General features: G+C 38.6%; 1 protein-coding gene across 2 annotated transcripts in view; it reads left to right on the top strand.

Moving 5' to 3' along the window:
- The window catches only part of DGKQ (diacylglycerol kinase theta), a 111,065-nt gene that overhangs the window by 35,396 nt on the left and 58,030 nt on the right, over positions 1 to 17,639 (top strand). For both annotated transcript variants that reach the window (XM_020807072.3, XM_020807071.3), the window contains exons 3-6: positions 4,201 to 4,300; positions 6,213 to 6,298; positions 6,827 to 6,952; positions 8,710 to 8,863. In XM_020807072.3, the coding sequence (XP_020662731.3) occupies positions 4,201 to 4,300; positions 6,213 to 6,298; positions 6,827 to 6,952; positions 8,710 to 8,863 (466 nt within the window). The remainder of the gene's footprint in view (positions 1 to 4,200; positions 4,301 to 6,212; positions 6,299 to 6,826; positions 6,953 to 8,709; positions 8,864 to 17,639) is intronic.

Here is a 17,639-nt window from a genome sequence, read left to right as displayed (position 1 = left end):
GCAAAGGAAATGACTCTTGTTTTTTTTGTGTGTGTCTTGTGTATGTATTTTAAAGGGACGGGGAATTGGTTAGTAGAAATTACGTCATTTGATGGTGTAAGGAAAGGAGAACATTCCTTTTACATTGCTTGTGCAACAGAGAAACTTTTCATTCCTGGGTTACTGGGTCAAAAGTGACTGGAGTTATCCCATTGTTATTAAGCTGCTTAGAATTAGAACATAGAGGGTTCTCTTTTTTCCTTTCTTTTTTTGTATTTTTATTCTTAAAGTACAAGCTCCTGTTTGGAGTAAGATTGTAGCCATATAGTGTTGCACAGAGATAATGTTTTGGGTTTCTGGATTGCACAGAGCTCAAGACACTCGAATGTGAGGGCAGTGGTGCATTTCATGTAAAATTCTTGTTAACTGAGTTTCTTAAAAAGAGATATTTTCTGTTGCACAGGATGCAGAGGAGGTCCTACTGTAATACTTCACACATTAGTGAGGACTTTGCTGTTTACTTTCTTCCTTTTCTTTTTTAAAAAAAGCATTGGCACATGTGTTAAGTGTGTAGAACTGCTGCTGTGAAATAGCAAGCACAGCCCTTTCATGGTGGCTTTCCTCAAGATAACAGAGGTCAAAGTGGAGGCTTTAGCTCAGAGGTATGAAACGTGTGATCCCAGAAAATATTGTTGGGCTGCAATTCCCATCAGCCGCAGCCAGCATAGCCAGTTAAGTAATGATTGGGGTTGTAATCCAGCAACACATGCAGTGCCACAAGTTTGTCACCCCTGATTTAGAACCATCCCAGTCTGTGGATGAAAAAAAAAGCAGCAGGGTTGTCTTGAAAAATGTCCACCGTCCATCTCACTTCCAAGGTGGACAGTGAAAAGCAAACTTATGTAGAACTTTTGTGCCTTCCATTTGTTACAAAAGCAAAGAACAAACCCCCATCTCCATTATTTCTGCGTTCTGTGCTTGTGGTTGCGACTGATTTCTGTCTTCGCAAGTCCTGTTTGGCTCCTGCCAGAGATGCCACCATGCTTTTGCTGCTATCATTGTCAATGTATCAGCACTTCATACACCCTAGAAAACTGATCTGCTGGTTTGAATTGTTGCTTGCTCAGGAATTTTATCATATTCCAGTAATTACCTTGTGAAGATCATAAGGTTTCATAATACATATATTGCAGGGAGGGATCTGGAAGTCCAAATGTCTGACAGTCTGTTTCAAGGCAGATTTAATCCCAGGTTGAAAAGCAGTGTGTGATGAGTCAGACAGACATGCAGGTAGCACGTAACTTTTGGCAGAGTCTCCCAGGAAGGAGACAGGATGGAGCACTTGTCTTGCTGTGTCAAATCTACAGTGGACCCTTGACTTACAGACAGCTCGACTTACAGACTTTTCGAGTTACAGACTTCTCTGGCTGCAAAATTTAGATTCGACTTGCAGCCAGAGAATCGACTTACAGACCAGAAAAAAACCAAAATGGAATAAAAATAGAATAAAAACCACTGGTTATGGGATTAATCGGTTTTCAGTGCATTGTAGGTCAATGGAGATTCGACTTACAGACTTTTTGACTTGCAGACACCATTCCAATATGGATTAATTCCTTAAGTAGAGGGTCCACTGTATTTTGATATGTTTATCTTCCTCTCACTTTTATTTTTGTTGTTTCGATTTACCATTTGTTATTGTTCAGCTTTTATTTTCTTATCTTTCTAAAACAGTGCATCACACTAATGGGGCGGTATATAAATTAGACAGACAGACAGACAGACAGACAGACAGACAGACAGACAGACAGACAGACAGACATACCCTGTTTCCCCGAAAATAAAACCTAACCTGAAAATAAGCCCTAGTATGATTTTTCAGGATGCTTGTAATATAAGCCCTACCCCAAAAATAAGCCCCAGTTAAGTGAAACCCTGCCCTCCACTATTGTGCAACAGCCAGAAGAAGATGATATGACTGTCTGAATAAATGTAGATTGTGGTACATGAAAAAAAAATTCCCCTGAAAATAAGCCTTAATGCCCTTTTTTGAAGCAAAAATTAATATAAGACCCTGTCTTATTTTTGGGGAAACACTGTACTGTACATACATACATACATACATACATACATACATACATACATACATACATACATACATACATACATACATACATACATACATACATACATACATACATACAGTTACCACTAGTTTTGCTTTTGCTGTGCTATACTAACAGGTGGTTAGTAGTGTAGGGGCAGAGCTTGGCAGAATTATTTAGTACCTTGTATCAACTGGTGTATTGAGAATGTGTTTCTGACTATGAGGAGTGGTGGTGTACTGTACTTATGGTCACTGAATCAGACGGCTGCTCTTGTGATATGTGGTATATATTTGACCCAGCTAGTTAAAATGATGGTTCCCAAGCTTTTTGCCATCCTCTTCATTTTGGATTTTTAAGAAGCCCACAACCCTCTTGTCTCTCCTTTTACTGTCATCTAAACCCCTTTTAATTAAAAAAATCAACTAAATTTTTAAAAACGTGATTTAAAAAATACCAGCATTTCTAGGAAATTATTTTATATTGATTTTTTGGGAGCAAATAATTAATAGAAGGGATAGCAATAGAAACCAGGTTTTTGGATCAACCGTGAAACTTGCTGAATGACTGTGGGACAGTCATTATGATTCAGCCTTACTTACTTTACAGGGCATTAAAAGAGTACACATGGTTGAGGAAGCCGTTTTGAGCTCCTTAGAGGAAAGGAAGGATATATCTCTGAGAAAGTGAATAAATAAATGCACACCACCATTTCCCCTCTCTCCAGTGTATACAACCATCAGTACTAGTAAAATCATTTACGAATTTATTTGCAAACCACCTTTGGTGTACATTGACATTTCAGGATATTCTAGTTTAGAATGTCATCTGTCTTCTGAAGGTGTGCCTGCCTGTTGCTCAGATGCAAGGAGGACCAGATTTTCTGTTGAAATTTATGTAGTGATTTAGAGGATTTGAAGTGACATCATCTAAATTATCACAGTAATCCCTTGCCTGAATTAATTCTCCTCTTTTTATATTGTGTCCGTTAAGACTGTGACCTTGCATGTGGGGCTTGTTATATCTTAGTGAAATAGCTGTATGAGATTTAGGATTGTTTGCTGCTTTGTAAGTGTTAGTAACAATAATCCTTGCAATTACTCTGTAAGGTAGGAAAATACTATTTCTCTTATGGATTATGAAGGTGGGAGTGAGAGAATAGTAACCTGCCTTTCTGCAGTGTGGGGACTCTCAGCCTGTGAACCTAGAGTGTCCTGCTACAGTCCTCAATCTGGTCTGTGAAGGGCCTCTGGTTGCTCCTTTCTCTGGTTCAAACCTCACCCCCTCAGTAAGGAGATAGAGCCAGGAGGGCTGCAGGGAGGTGATGGGGAAAATATGAGGCCAGTTTCATTTCCTTATTTTCTTTTGGAGTCAGCTGAGTTCTGACCTTAAGGCAGAAGAAGCTGCCAAAGCAACTTCGAAGTTCGTATAGGTTCACCTTTTGCTTGCTTCCACAGCAAGCAGAAAATGAGGAAGGGACCACAGTCAGCTTCTTGGTTGAATATCTGGTTGGAAATGCTCTAACTGGCATGTTGCTGAAGGAGTCAGTGGTCTAGGTATTTGATCATGCCCTCTAATATCATATGGAGAAGGGGGAATTGATAGGGGATAAGTTGTTTGTCAGCCCAAACACTCTGTTCTATTGATTGATTGATTGATTTGATTTATTTATTTGATTTATATCCTGCTCTTTTAGTGAACTCAGGTCAAAAATGGCTTTGAAGTGGAAGTTTTCGAGTGCTTATCCAGATGCTCATGAATACAATTAAGTTGGAGACATATTGCATATTTCATCTTTCTCCTAGCCCAGTTGTACTTGTGTGAGAACAAGTCCTTGTTTTCATACTAGGAATAAACAGTTTCTCAAACATTGAAACTTGCTCCATCTGTTATATAAGCAATTTTGTAGTTGCCTGTACATACGTTTGTGTTGCACTGGCAAAATTGAGCAGACCCATCGGAATGACTGAGACTTGTTAGTCACAATTAATGTAAAACTGAATCAATATTCAATTGAATATTGTGTCCACACTTAACTATGATCAACATGGAATCTAGCCTTTGGTGTGCAGTACAGTACACTGCTAAACCACATTCCCCCCCTTTTTTTTTGCAGGTTCCAGTTGCACATTGTTTAGGACCTCCAAGATTTTATAAGAAAAAATTCTGTGCTGTGTGCAGAAAGCTACTAGAGTCTCCGGCACTTCGTTGTGAAGGTAAGTGTGAGTCCCAATTCTGACCTTAAGTGTCACTCTCATACTAATGAGATTTTTTAGGACAGTAACAGTATCCCAGGAAAATATGCAATGACTTTATTTACAGAAGATATTCTAAGCTGGAATTTTAAAAATGGTGTAAAAGCTGCACTTCCACTCACTCTGTACCATAGTATTTATCAGGGAAATGTTACTGTGATCGTTCTTTGACAGGAAGTGCAATTTCTCAGGGAAAGTTTGTGGTTTTGCAACTGAAGTGGATTAAAAAAAATCTAAATTATAATATAACTTCATATAAATGTGAAGCAGCTTTTTACTGACTCAAACCATAATGACAGGTAAGCTAGGAAAGAAAGGCTTTTGTGTTCTCAGAATCCTTAGTAAAAAAGGTCTACCGTTACCCTCGTTGTTGTTGTTGTTTCAAGTTGGCAGACAAAGATCTTTCTGTTCAAGTGGGTGTGGGGTAGCTGACTTTACTTGCTGAAGAAGAGGGTTTCAGTGGGGCAAGAACTGATATATTTTCTTTTATTGGCCAAAATCCTGTTCTGTAGCTATGCAAGTGAAAGGCATGTGGCATAATTCACAGCTACTAATTGTTGCTCATTTGTGATTCCTCATCAGTTGGTTGTGCACCAGGCTATCTGACTTAGTAATTAGCAGCAGTTAGCTGCTGTGAGTTGTACTATTTCCTTTCCACCAACACATTGGCGGAACAGGATTTAGGTGATGGTTCCCTTTGTTCTTAAACTGGCAATGCCAGGACTTACAGTAAGGGTCTTTTGTAGGAATGGAACATTCAGAGTTTTGGGATGCCAACACCAAGGATTCTCCAGGCAGAAGGCTTTGTGGGAATCACAAGCTTCCTGGAAGGGGTAGCTCTTTGTGAGGCACCCTGTATGGAGCCTAATAGGCAGCAAGACTACCACTCTCTGGAAACTTTGTGATGCCAATGAAACTTTGTGACTCCCTGGAAGAACTGGTTTTCCCCCTTTTTAAAAGAAAAAAATGACTAGGCTGTTGGAGGCACCCATGGAGGCAAGGAAAGTTGGTCTCTAATAATTTTGCCTGAAGAATTTTTGTGGAGTTCTAGGTGTTAGAGAGTCCAAAAAATCCCCAAATCCCATTCTTAGTCTTCAGGTAAGGGCTAAGTAAAGAGCTTTGTGGGGCAGTGGTTAAACTGCAGTACTGCAGCCAAAACTCTGCTCACTATCCAGGTTGAATCCCTGATAGCCTGTTCGAGGTTGACTCAGTCTTCCATCCTTCTGAGGTTGGGAAATTGAGTAACCCAATTTGCTGGGGGGAGGGGGGCAAAGTGTAGCCTGCATAAATAAATTGTAAACTGCCCAGAGAGTGCTTTAATCACTGTGGAGTGATACAGAAGCAGCACACTTTGCTTTGCTTATCAGATGGGACATCATCCATTTTATCTTTATATTCTGTAAGCTGCCCAGAGTAGATTCCTGAATCTAGATGGGTGGGATAAAAATGGAACAAATAAACAAACAAACAAATAATAAATTCAATTAGCAGTTTCTTTATTTTTTAGCTTACATCAAGACACAGGGCCTTTTATGCCAGATCTTGGCAAGACAGGGATATTTTATAAAACCCTTTTATCCTGTTATAGCTACAGTTCAGAATAGTGCCCCATGATTTGTCCAGTTTATATTTCAAGAAGTCATTCACTCAGTTGCTAAGGGTGGGAGGTCTTGTTAGCTCCTACATTCTGTCACTTCTTAGTCTACGTCTGAAGCTGAACTCACAGTGATTCAAATGTTTAAGCTTCCTTGCCATGATGATGATGAGGAATTTTTTAGGAAAAAAGTGTGAAACAAGAAGAATGTAGCTACAACCCAATGCAGAAGGAATGCAGAGATGAGACCTTTTTCCATTTTACTCTGTTTACTTCCAGTGTGTGAGCTACATGTGCATACAGATTGTGTCCCATTTGCTTGCAGTGACTGTCGCCAGTGTCATCAGGATGGTCATCAGGACCATGTAAGTACAATATTTTTGTTAGAAGAAGATGGAATGAATTTGCTAGGAAGACCTTTTATTCTAAGGAAGAGATGGGGAACTGTGTTGGTGTGGGAAGACCAGTGGGCAGTAAGGAGGCTGGATTTGGGGTGGGGAACTCAGCCGGTGCTCCGATTTGGGCTTGCAAGCAGCAGCTGAAAGTTCCCTGCCCCACTTATTTTCCTAATGGGAAGGATGAGCAGTGTAGGGAGAGATCCTCTCCAACCAACAGATTAATCCCTTTTTTTCCTCCAAAAAATGGAAAGGGGGACATGTTTTCCATGGGCAGCTCAGAGATTCCTCCTCTTGCTCTAAGCCTAAAAGCACTCTCTTTTTCTGTTAGTGTTCTAAAGCCTTTGCCATTAATTTTTATAAATATATTTTTTTCTTGTACGATTCTACATTAATTTTTCAAATGCTGCTCATGTGACTAATTTTACCTCTCTCTGTGTCTTTTGACAATACGGAGGTAGGTTTTTGTAATCACTGGTTCATTTCTCCTTCTCACAGGATATATACCATCATCACTGGAGGGAGGGGAATCTTCCTTCAGGGGCACGTTGCAAAGTCTGCAAGAAAGCATGCGGATCTTCAGAGGTGCTCTCGGGTATGAGATGTGAATGGTGTGGTATTCTGGTACGTCCATCATACGTTGTTGTTTTTTCTTTCCTAATTTTGTACCCTGACTTATGCCTCACCCCCCCAACTCAAGGATTTTCATCATATAGTAAAGGTGAAAAGATTATTATTGGACTGAGCAGCCACAACAATATTTTTTATATTAGATACAACAAAATGCGGAAATATTCATGGCATAACAGAGCAATGTGTATTTTCTTGGAAGCCATCATTGCTTACAGCAATAAATGGTCACTGTCTTACAGTAAAAATAAAAATATCATTATTTGGCCGGAGGGCCATACTGATATATTTTATATTAAACACAACAAAATACTTAAAGTATAATAGAGCAGTGTGTGTAGTCTGGAAAACTGCCATGTCTTGCATCTATAAATAGTCACAATCTTTTTTTTTAAATCAATAGCACAGGACATTCTTTTACAAATATAACCATTTTGTGTTTTAATGTAATACTGTATATTTTAAATTGTTTTTATCTTCTAAGTTGTGAGCCGCCCAGAGTAGACTATGTCTAGATGAGCGGCATATAAATGCAATAAATAAATAAATAAAAATTAGTGGGATAGAAAATACATGTTGAAAACAACAGATAGTTCACTCAGAATATTAGAGCTGGTTTTCTTTAAGTTCAGATACTAGTCTTTTGTTTCTGAATTACAGCATTATCAGAAAAATGAAAAATCTGTGGAATTTGTTGGTGGAGCATTGTCTTGCTATCGCTGCACACTCAGCTTCAGGCTATTCCATTTTTGTTAGGTATTTTCTTCGAATTACGTGAACATAGGAAGTCACCTTCTAGTCAGACCTGTAGCTCAGTAGATGCTCTGACTGGATACAGATGCAGTAAATGGCGGTGTCTGAGGGTTGAACTTGGGACCACCTGCTTGCAAAGGGCATTTTATCTCACTCCTAGGTTTCTGTAGAAAACGTTTCAGAGCCAGTCATGGCCATGTTAGATGCAGTCATCTGAGACCTTTCTCTTTAAAGGTAAGCCTGGCCCAGTCATGTGCAAAGCATGGGGGGCATTTTGAAAGCACAGTGGAAATGTAGGTTGGGTATGAATCCTTTCCACATGTGCGGCAAGCCTTCCTCCTTCCAAGTGAGCTTTAGACTTTTGAACTCATCTAAGCAAGAATGACATTTAGTATGTCTTGGTTCAATCATCAATCCAAATGGAGACTGCAGCCAAGAAATCAGAAGACAGGCTTGAAAGGGCAGCAATGAAGATCATCAAGTGTAAGAATGTGTCAGTAGAGACCAAGACCAAGATCATTCACACTCTTGTATTTCCAATCACCATGTGTGGGTTTGAAAGCTGGACAGTTAAGAAAGCTAAGAGAGAAAAAAAGATTCATTTGAAATAGGGTGCTGAAGGAGAGCTTTGCAGATACCCTGGATTGCTAGAAAGATGAACAACTGTGTCCTAGATCAAATCAAGCCTAAACGATCTCTGGAGGCAAAAATGACTAAACTGAGGCTGTCGTACTTTTGACACATCATGAGAAGGCAGGGTTCTCTAGAAGAGCATGCTGGGAAAGGTGGAAGGCAGCAGTAAAAGAGGAAGACCAAATATGGGATGGACTGATACCCTAAAGCAGTGGTGCCCAACCTTTTTCCAACCACAGACCAGTTTTTTTGGGGGGGGGATATGGTATGCTCATGGGGGTGTGGCGTGCCCGCAAGGCAATGGAGAGCACTGACATGCAAGTTTAGACATGACTTTATAAGAATTTGGTGCTGTGTTTCCACAGGCTCATGCTGCTTGCTGTGTGATCGAAGCTCCGGAATGTACATTTGGAAGACTAAGAAACATGATTCTTCCTCCAAATTGTGTGCGCTTGCTTTCTCGTAACTTCAGTAAAATGCACTGTTTTCGGATATCAGAAAGTTTGCAGACAGAAACAGGTAAAGCTCTGAGAGTGTTATCTTAAACTGATTGTTTCATTTGCACTTTAGTGCTTTTTAAAATTGTTATTAAAAGCTGAATTGGTTTATTGTCAAGCGGGTAAGCATTCTTCACAGAGCCTATTGAGAGAAAGCAGCATATAATACACTGGCATACTTAAGTTAACTCATATATTTTTCACAACTATATGAGACTTGATGGCACGTAGTCACTCTAGCTGACTACATGCTAGAGTGACATGCAATCATCTGAGGAGCAGACTATGTTTAATAAAGTGAGTTATTATGCTGTCAGGTTGCTTGTGTTTTATGGTCATCCTGATAAACTTTCCAAGTTTAAGGAGTAGTTCAAGAGTGAGGAGTTCAAGGAGTAGTTTACAATTGCCAGTAAGTTTCCATAGCCAGGTGGGAATTGGAAGCCAGGGTTTCTGTGTCTTAGTATGCAACTACATTGCAGAGCTGATTTGGAATAATCTGACTTTGCTGTGATTTGATTCCCAGCCTATATTATGTCTGAAAACAGTCAGTCTCACACAGAGGCTGTGGATTGATTTGGGAGTTTACCATTCATGCTGCTTGTGATGTGAGTCACATTCCAGCCCACCCACCCCCTTCCTTCGTCTGATCCTACCTCTTGCCGATCTTTCCTTCCTGGTCCTGCCTCTGCTGGCCCTTCAGTGGTTTTACAGCTTAGAGGAGTCCCGTAGCAAGAGGGAAAAGAGTGGGAGGAGGTGCATCCGAGAGCCAAGGAAAATATTGCCTCCACAGGGATGCCTATGCAGCACAGTGGGACTTTGCCCAAGAGTCTGTGCTCTGTTGCTTTTAAATGTGTTTTAGTATTGATTTTATTTACTATGTTTACTATTTTTAATATGATACTTGTTTAATTATTTTTTAAATATCTGAACAGTTATTGTTTTTAGCTTTTATATATTGTTCTTTTAATGATGTGAGTTTTCTTGGGTCCTTTTGAGGAGAAAAGATGGGTAAAATATTTTAAATAAAATAAATAAATAAGTATCAGGGTGAAGCAGCTGAAACCCGAACTGAATTATTTCGGAAATCCCCCAGATGATATGGGATTCTTATATGTGCAGCCAGGAAAAAGCCACAGGAGGTGTTGGTGGATGTGTTGGCTGGATGCCAGGATGCTGGGGTGAGGTGAGGAAGAACATTTGAATGTGTCCTCTTATATGGTTCAGGAGGACCTAGAGAAGAGGGTATGTGCCAATGCAAACATACCAGGCATTGTTTGGAAACAAGCCAGGTGGAACTTCCCTGGCTCTCATCCAGATATCCTCTCTGGGGATCCTCCACACTCAAGCTTCAGACTACATTTCTGAAAAACCTATTTATAGAAAAATAACATGGAAAGGCATTTATTTATTTATTTATTTTTTATTTATTTGCTGCCCACACTACCCAAAGGTTTCTGGGCGGCTTACAACATTTAAAATACAATAAAAAATCATAGTCTCAGAATGCAGAACATCAAAAGTTTGAACAGTAATTTTGCAAAATACATCATGATTGCAGGCAATTAATTGTTCTGTATGGAACTTCCCATCATTCAATCCATTACTCATTTCCTTTGAAGTAACATATGCAGGAATTACCCTATCTCTGGTGACATAAATTAGTTTAAACTAGTTTGAGACCATATGTCACTAGAAATGAGTAATTTCTACATGTGTTACTTGAAAGTAAGGGAAACGAGTAACCGATGGGTAATGGGAAGTGGTGATACCATATGAAATTGTTGTGAATCTATTTCATGAAATATTTTGCAAAACTACTGTTCAAACTTCTGAGACAGTGAAGTACCTTTCCATGACATTTTTCTATAGAAACATTTTACAGAAATGTAGTAGTCTGAACCTTTAAATCAGAATGTGACTTCACAGCAAACCATAATCATGGTGCTTTGCTTTTGCATATTCCCCACCGTCCCTGTCCTCAACATTGTGCTTCAACTGCCCATGTTACTGAAACATTACCTTCAGAAATGCCCCTTTGTCTTTACAAGAAAGTTGCACAATGGCCTTACAGGAAAAAGGGACGTGGTGGCGCTGTGGGCTAAACCGCAGAAGCCTGTGCTGCAGGGTCAGAAGATCAAGTAGTCGTAAGATCGAATCCACGCGATGGAGTGAGCTCCCATCGCTTGTCCCAGCTCCCCCCAACCTAGCGGTTCGAAAGCATGCAAATGCAAGTAGATAAACAGGGACCACCTCGGTGGGAAGGTAACAGCGTTCCGTGTCTAAGTCGCACTGGCCATGTGACCACGGAAGATTGTCTTCGGACAAACGCTGGCTCTATGGCTTGGAAACAGGGATGAGCACTGCCCCCTAGAGTCGAACACGACTGGACAAAAATTGTCAAGGGGAACCTTTACCTTTACCTTACAGGAAAAAGTTTGCTCAGCTCATTCCAGCTTGGAAAAGTAAAAGCTCTCCAGTGGCGGGGAGGGGAGCCCGTTTGGAAGTGAAAAAGACTGGATCAATTTGATTCAGCCTTTGTATCATGCAGTCAGTAAAAAACTCTTTCAAATTCACCCCAAATCCCCTGGTATTTAACCATCTAGTTGCAGACACAATCTGCTATACCATCCCAACTCTCTGAAAGAGTACTTCAGATTGAAAATACCAAGTAATATTTTTTTTTTCATTTTGAAAATATATTTCCAATAGGGAATGTATACTGGTTGACTTAACTTCAAACTAGGTGCACTTTTGGAAGAATCACACATATTCATTAAAATTGTTGACTTCTGATTGTGAGGATTACTCACTTTTCCAGGAGCCTTTTTACTGTATATGGAACCTAGAAACCTATAACAGTACAACATGAGGAAAGAGTAGATTTTAGCATGTATTTTTTCTCTCTTATTCCTGTGTTTGCATATAGTTTTTCACTTGGTAAACCTAAACAACTCACATTATATGCAAAAGGTGCAAATGCCCCCCTTCCCATTTATCCTAACAGTAGTGCAGATTTTGTTCAGTTTCTAGAATAATATTTTGCTGCCACCTAGAGTACATTGTTTATCTATCTGCCAGTTCTAGTTTGCAAACTTATGCACATTACCCAGTTACCTATGAGAACGGTGTTGTGGCCAGGTATTAGCCATGCAGAGAGAGAATAAGTTTGGCAATTACAAACTGATTGAGACACTTATCTTTAAAGGTGGTGCTGGGGAGAAAAGATAGATGGTGGCCAACTGCTATGTATCCTCCTCCATTGTAAACCTCCAAAGGGATCTGTTTGGTTGCTATCAAAAGCAGAATGGTGGGCTTAATAAAAGTGGAGTTCATGAGGTCTAAGGGTCACGTGTGGCCTGCTTCTGTAGACCTGATAGTAAGTGTGTATGTGTATGTATTTTCTCCCACTTTTTTGAAGTTCAACTTCCAGGAAAATTATGCTTCTCGGGGATGCAGTTGTCTATAACAAAGTGTAGCTTGATGGAAACTATGCAAAAAAGAATGAAGCAGAGAACATTGATATAGAAAAAGTGCAGAGAGATTTAATAAATTTAAAAAGGGATTACTATGAAAATAGCAATAAAATATTTGGAATGTTGGTTAAAGACACACAAGAAAAGCAAAAAATATGATAGGAACAATCAGAAAGGAGAAAGGAGAACTATGTAATAAGATGAAAGAAAAACTGAGGGTTAGAAAAAATGTTTTTGAAGGTTTATTCAATGGGAATGAAATAGCTATAGATAAGATTAGTTGTTGTTGTTTAGTCACCAAATCAAGTTCATTAAATCTGTTCCTCACTTTCACTGTGTATTCATAAGGTTTAGATTATACCTGACTAGCCCAGAGGTTTTTCCTACTTTCTTTGGTTTAAGCTTGAGTTTTGCTATGAGAAGCTGATGATCAGAGCCACAATCAGCTCCAGGTCTTGTTTTCGCTGATTGTATAGAGCTTCTCTGTCTTTGGCTGGAGATAACATAATCTTATTTCAGTATTGCCCATCTGGTGATGTCCATGTATAGAGTGGCCTCTTGTGTTGTTGGAAAAGAGTGTTTGTGATGACCAGCTTGTTCTCTTGACAAAACTCTATTAAGCTTTGCCCTGCTTCATTTTTGAACTCCAAGGCTAAACTTATCTGTTGTTCCTTTTATCTCTTGACTCCCTACTTTAGCATTCCAGTCCCCTATAATGACATCATCTTTCTTTGGTGTCAGTTCTAGAAGGTGTTGTATTTCTTAATAGAATTGGTCAATTTCAGCCTCTTCAGCATTGTTGGTTGGTGCATAAACTTGGATTACTGTGATGTTGAAAGGTCTGCCTTAGATTCATATTGAAATCATTCTGTCATTTTTGAGATTGTACAGTGGTGCCTCGCTTTACGATTGCCCTGCATTACGACGAATCCGAGATACTGGAGTGGCTTGTCAGTTCCTGCTCCAGGAGGATCGCATTTAGTGAGAACTCTCCACTATGACCTGTCCATCTTGAGTGTCCCTGCACGGCATAGCCCGTAGCTTCTCTGAATTACTCAAGCCTCTCTGCCACAACAAGGCAGCAATCCATGAAGGAGTACATATGTAATAAAATACATGGGTGGTAAAATGCAGGAGGAAGATAAAGAGATGATGGAATCACAAATTACAAAAGGCAAAATATTAGAGGTAATACTGTAAATAAATTGAAAATACATAAAGCCCCAGGGTAAATGGTGCAGAATATCATAAAGCTTTTAAGAACTTTTTGGTACCAAAGTTGAAATTATTCTTTAATAAAATATTATATGGAGGAGGAATTCCACCTTCTTGAAAACAATCTATGATAATACTGAAACCAAATAAGGATGCTGCAGACAAGAGATGGGCATATTCACATACGAATATCCCCCCCCCGCATAGGTGGCGTTAACGAGGGTCCAGCCCCATGGGGCCGGACGGTCCACTCACCTATCCAATTCTACCAGTGACTCCGCAGTGCACGAGACACTCACCACTCTTCAACATTGCAGTAAGGCTTGTCCTCTTTGCAGAGTGGCGAGCGGATTGCGTACTGTGGAGCCATTGGTAGAATCGCTCCATCTGCGTCCACTGCAGATTGGTGAGTGGGCCCTTGTTAACGCCACCTGTGTGTGGATATTCATATTTGTATAGGAATACGAATACTCCTATCTCTACTACAGACCCAAGCTCCTACAGACCAATATTATTAATAAATCAGGATGCAAAAATATTTATAGTAGTGCTGGCAAGAAAAATGATCAGTATGGCTTTATAGGTGGTAGACAAATGTCATACCTGGTTAGGAGAGCTATGAATATAAGTTATTATACAAAGAAAAAATAAATTAAAATCAGTTATATTAGCATTAGATATATTCAAAACCTTTGATTATGTGGAATAGTTAACACTAAAGATATTGGTAAAAGAAATGGGGTTTGGAACAAAATTTAATAATATTATACAACAATTAAATTCTGGTAATAAAGCAATAGTAATGGTAAATAATGGTATTAAGGAAATAATAAACATAAGTCAGGGAATAAAACAATATCCCTGATATTGTTTGCATTAATAATGGAATTATGGGCAAATAAATCAGAACAGATGAAAAAATAAAAGGGATTGGACTTCAACAGAAAACTAAGATAAGTCTATTCATGGATGACACTTCATTAATGATAGAAAACCCTGTAAAAATTATAGCCAGGATACAAAAACACTTAAAGGATTTTGGGGCATTAAGTGGATTAACAATCAACTGGAATAAATCTGAAATGATGTTTTATAATCATTCTAGAAAAGAAATAGGAAAAATAAAAAATAAAGCTAAATTTAAGGAGACAAGCGTGTATTAGGTATCTGGGTATTGATTTTTCAAAAGGAATATAAGATTTAAAGAAAATAAATATGGGAATAATAAAGAAAGAAGTAAAAATATGTTGGAGAAATACAAAAGATTAAAGTTATATTGGTTTGGTAGAATTGCATTGTGTAAAATGAAAATATTACCTAATTTAATATTATGTTTAGGATGGTTTCAATTAAATTTTAAGAGAAGGAATTAAAGGAGTTACAACAAATAATAAATGAATATTGTAATGGGGGGGGAAGAGCCAGTATAAATAAGAAGATGTGGCATTTACCACAAAAAATTATTAAATATTAATTTTCAAACCAACTAAGAGTCATCCCAGATATTATAATACAAAATAAGGAGATAACATGGAAGGATATTGAATTACAAAAACAGTATAAAATCAGGCAAGTGAAAGAAGTTAGTATATAAAAAAGTAAAAATAATTTAAAAAATTCAGAAACCTTTTATAAATAATGTAATTGAGATATGCAATAAATGGAGACAGATATTAAGTCCTGGAATATCTCCCTTAACCCGAGTAACAGAATAAAAAAAAACCCAAAATATGGATTTAAGGAGTTTACGAGAGTTTTAAAAAGAAAACAAATATACAGATTGGAAGATTGGAAAGAGAAAATTAAAACTAAAGAACAAATAAGAGCCAGTTTTGCTGAAGAAAAACTAAATTGGTTAAATGTAATGCAACTGGAAAAATAGTTAATAGTGAGAAATTTAAACAATGATAGAAAATTGACTAACTTTGAAGAAATTAGAAATAATTTGGAAAAAAGAAATAGAAGGGGGAAAAGAAAGGAGGAATGGGTAATTTGTACAATCTTGATGGATCAGGGGGATCAGTTAGAAGATTTAAAAACAGTATGGGAGATAGATATAGAGAAGATCGATGAAGAGGATTGGAAAAAATCTGGAATAGATTAGAATAAGGTTTTAAAAATATGTCAATTAGGGTAAAAGAAAATGGTTAAAAATATTATGGAGATGATATTTAACACTGGTAAAATTAAATGTTATAGATTTTAAATATTCTAAGAAATGCTGGAAATGTAACAAAGAAGTTGGTATATATTTTCATTTGTGGTGGGATTGTAAAGTTATACAAAAAGTATGGGTTAAGGTATTTGAAGAGATCAGAGAACTGATGGAAATCAATATTGAAATGGTTCCAAAAACAGCATTGTTATTGATGAAAGAAAACTGTGATGTGAATAATACAAAAAAAGAAATGGTAATGAATTTGATAAGTGCAGCTTGATTGCTTATAGCAGTGGCAGTGAACCTTTTTGGGTCCGAGTGCCCAAACTGGGGGAAACGAAACAAAATAAAACAGCGGGTGGCAGAGGAACTGGAAGTGGTGGTAGAAGTGGAAGTGGCATTGGAAGGATCTGTCGCCAGCACCACGGCTGCAGTTGCCTCTTGAGGTTTGGCTGCCGGGGGGGGGGGGCGGAGTAGCAATCTGGTGACTTATGGTTCATGTGCCTGCAGAGAGGGCTCTGCGTGCCAGCTGTGGCACGCATGCCATAGGTTTGCCATTGCTAGCTTATAGCAAAGAATTGGAAACATTGGGATTTCCAGCTGCAAGTGTGGTACAATGAAATATGGCATATAGCAGTTAATGATAAACTAACTTCAGAAATTGCGTTTAAAAAGGTTAATGGATTCAATGAAATATGGGAAGAGTTTATAAAAGCTGTATTGTGTAAAAGGAAAGGCAACGAATATATGTATTTTTAAAAGAACTTTGGGGGTGGATAAAAGAGAAGGAAGATTTGTTTATGTTTATATGTTTAGTAAGTTTTATGTATTTAAAATAAATTTTTTAAAACCCCAAAACCAGGATGTAGCCAATGGCAAAATACCTTTTAAATGCAAGAGTAGTTTACATTTTCATTTGGAGAGAGTGGTTAATAATGGCTCCAGCTCCAAGATATTGCCCACCCTGTGACAGAAGGATCTGTTGTGGTTCTTATGTGTTTCATTGCCTGAAATGCCATGCACAATAAGTTCTTTATGGCACATAAATGTGGTGCTTTATGGAAGCATTGAAAATACCAAGGCTTCCTTGAGATTGAATTTTAAAGTAAGGTGGATCATCAGGTTGTCATTAAATATGAATGTGTCACGTTCCCGAGGGTTACAACAGCTGAGGTCCGATAAGCCAGTCCAAAGTCAGGAATACTAGGAATGGAAAGCCGAAATCCAATTACCAAAACAACTCACAGAATGTAGTCCAAAGTCAGAGTCCAGAGTCAAACACACAACATAGTCCAAGGTCAGAGTCCAGAGTCAGGAGTTCAGGAAACACGGTTCAAGGTTGTAGGAGCGTGGATGCAAGCCAGAGGTTTTGACTTGTTGCTTCCATGAATTTCTAGCTGACTAGGAGCTGCTTTTATAGTAAAACAGCCCCTTGAGCTGCTGGAAACCTTTCCATCCTGTCAGTACTCAGGGCTAGTTGAACGGATGTTTCTGTGGACAGCCTTTGAGCGATCCTCTGACCTTTTTGCCATAAGTCTTCCCCGAAGCCTGGCCCGAAGCTTGTCTGCTGGGGAAGGAGAATCTGGAGGCGATTCAATTGTTTCTGATTGCTCAGCATTCTCCTGCAAAGAAAAATACTGCATAGGAACCTGGAATGTAAGATCTATGAACCTTGGTAAGCTGGATGTGGTCAAACAGGAAATGGCAAGAATAAACATCGACATCCTGGGCATCAGTGAACTAAAATGGACAGGAATGGGTGAATTCAACTCAGATGATTATCATATCTACTATTGTGGGCAAGAATCCCCTAGAAGGAATGGAGTAGCCCTCATAGTCAACAAAAGAGTGAGAAAAGCTGTAATGGGATATAATCTCAAAAATGATAGAATGATGTCAATATGAATCCAAGGCAGACCTTTCAACATCACAATAATCCAAGTTTATGCACC

The sequence above is a fragment of the Pogona vitticeps genome, chromosome 2, assembly GCF_051106095.1.
Source record: "Pogona vitticeps strain Pit_001003342236 chromosome 2, PviZW2.1, whole genome shotgun sequence".
NCBI lineage: Eukaryota > Metazoa > Chordata > Lepidosauria > Squamata > Agamidae > Pogona > Pogona vitticeps.
The sequence above is the reverse complement of the archived record's forward strand: the minus strand, read 5'-3'. Positions and strand labels throughout refer to the sequence as shown.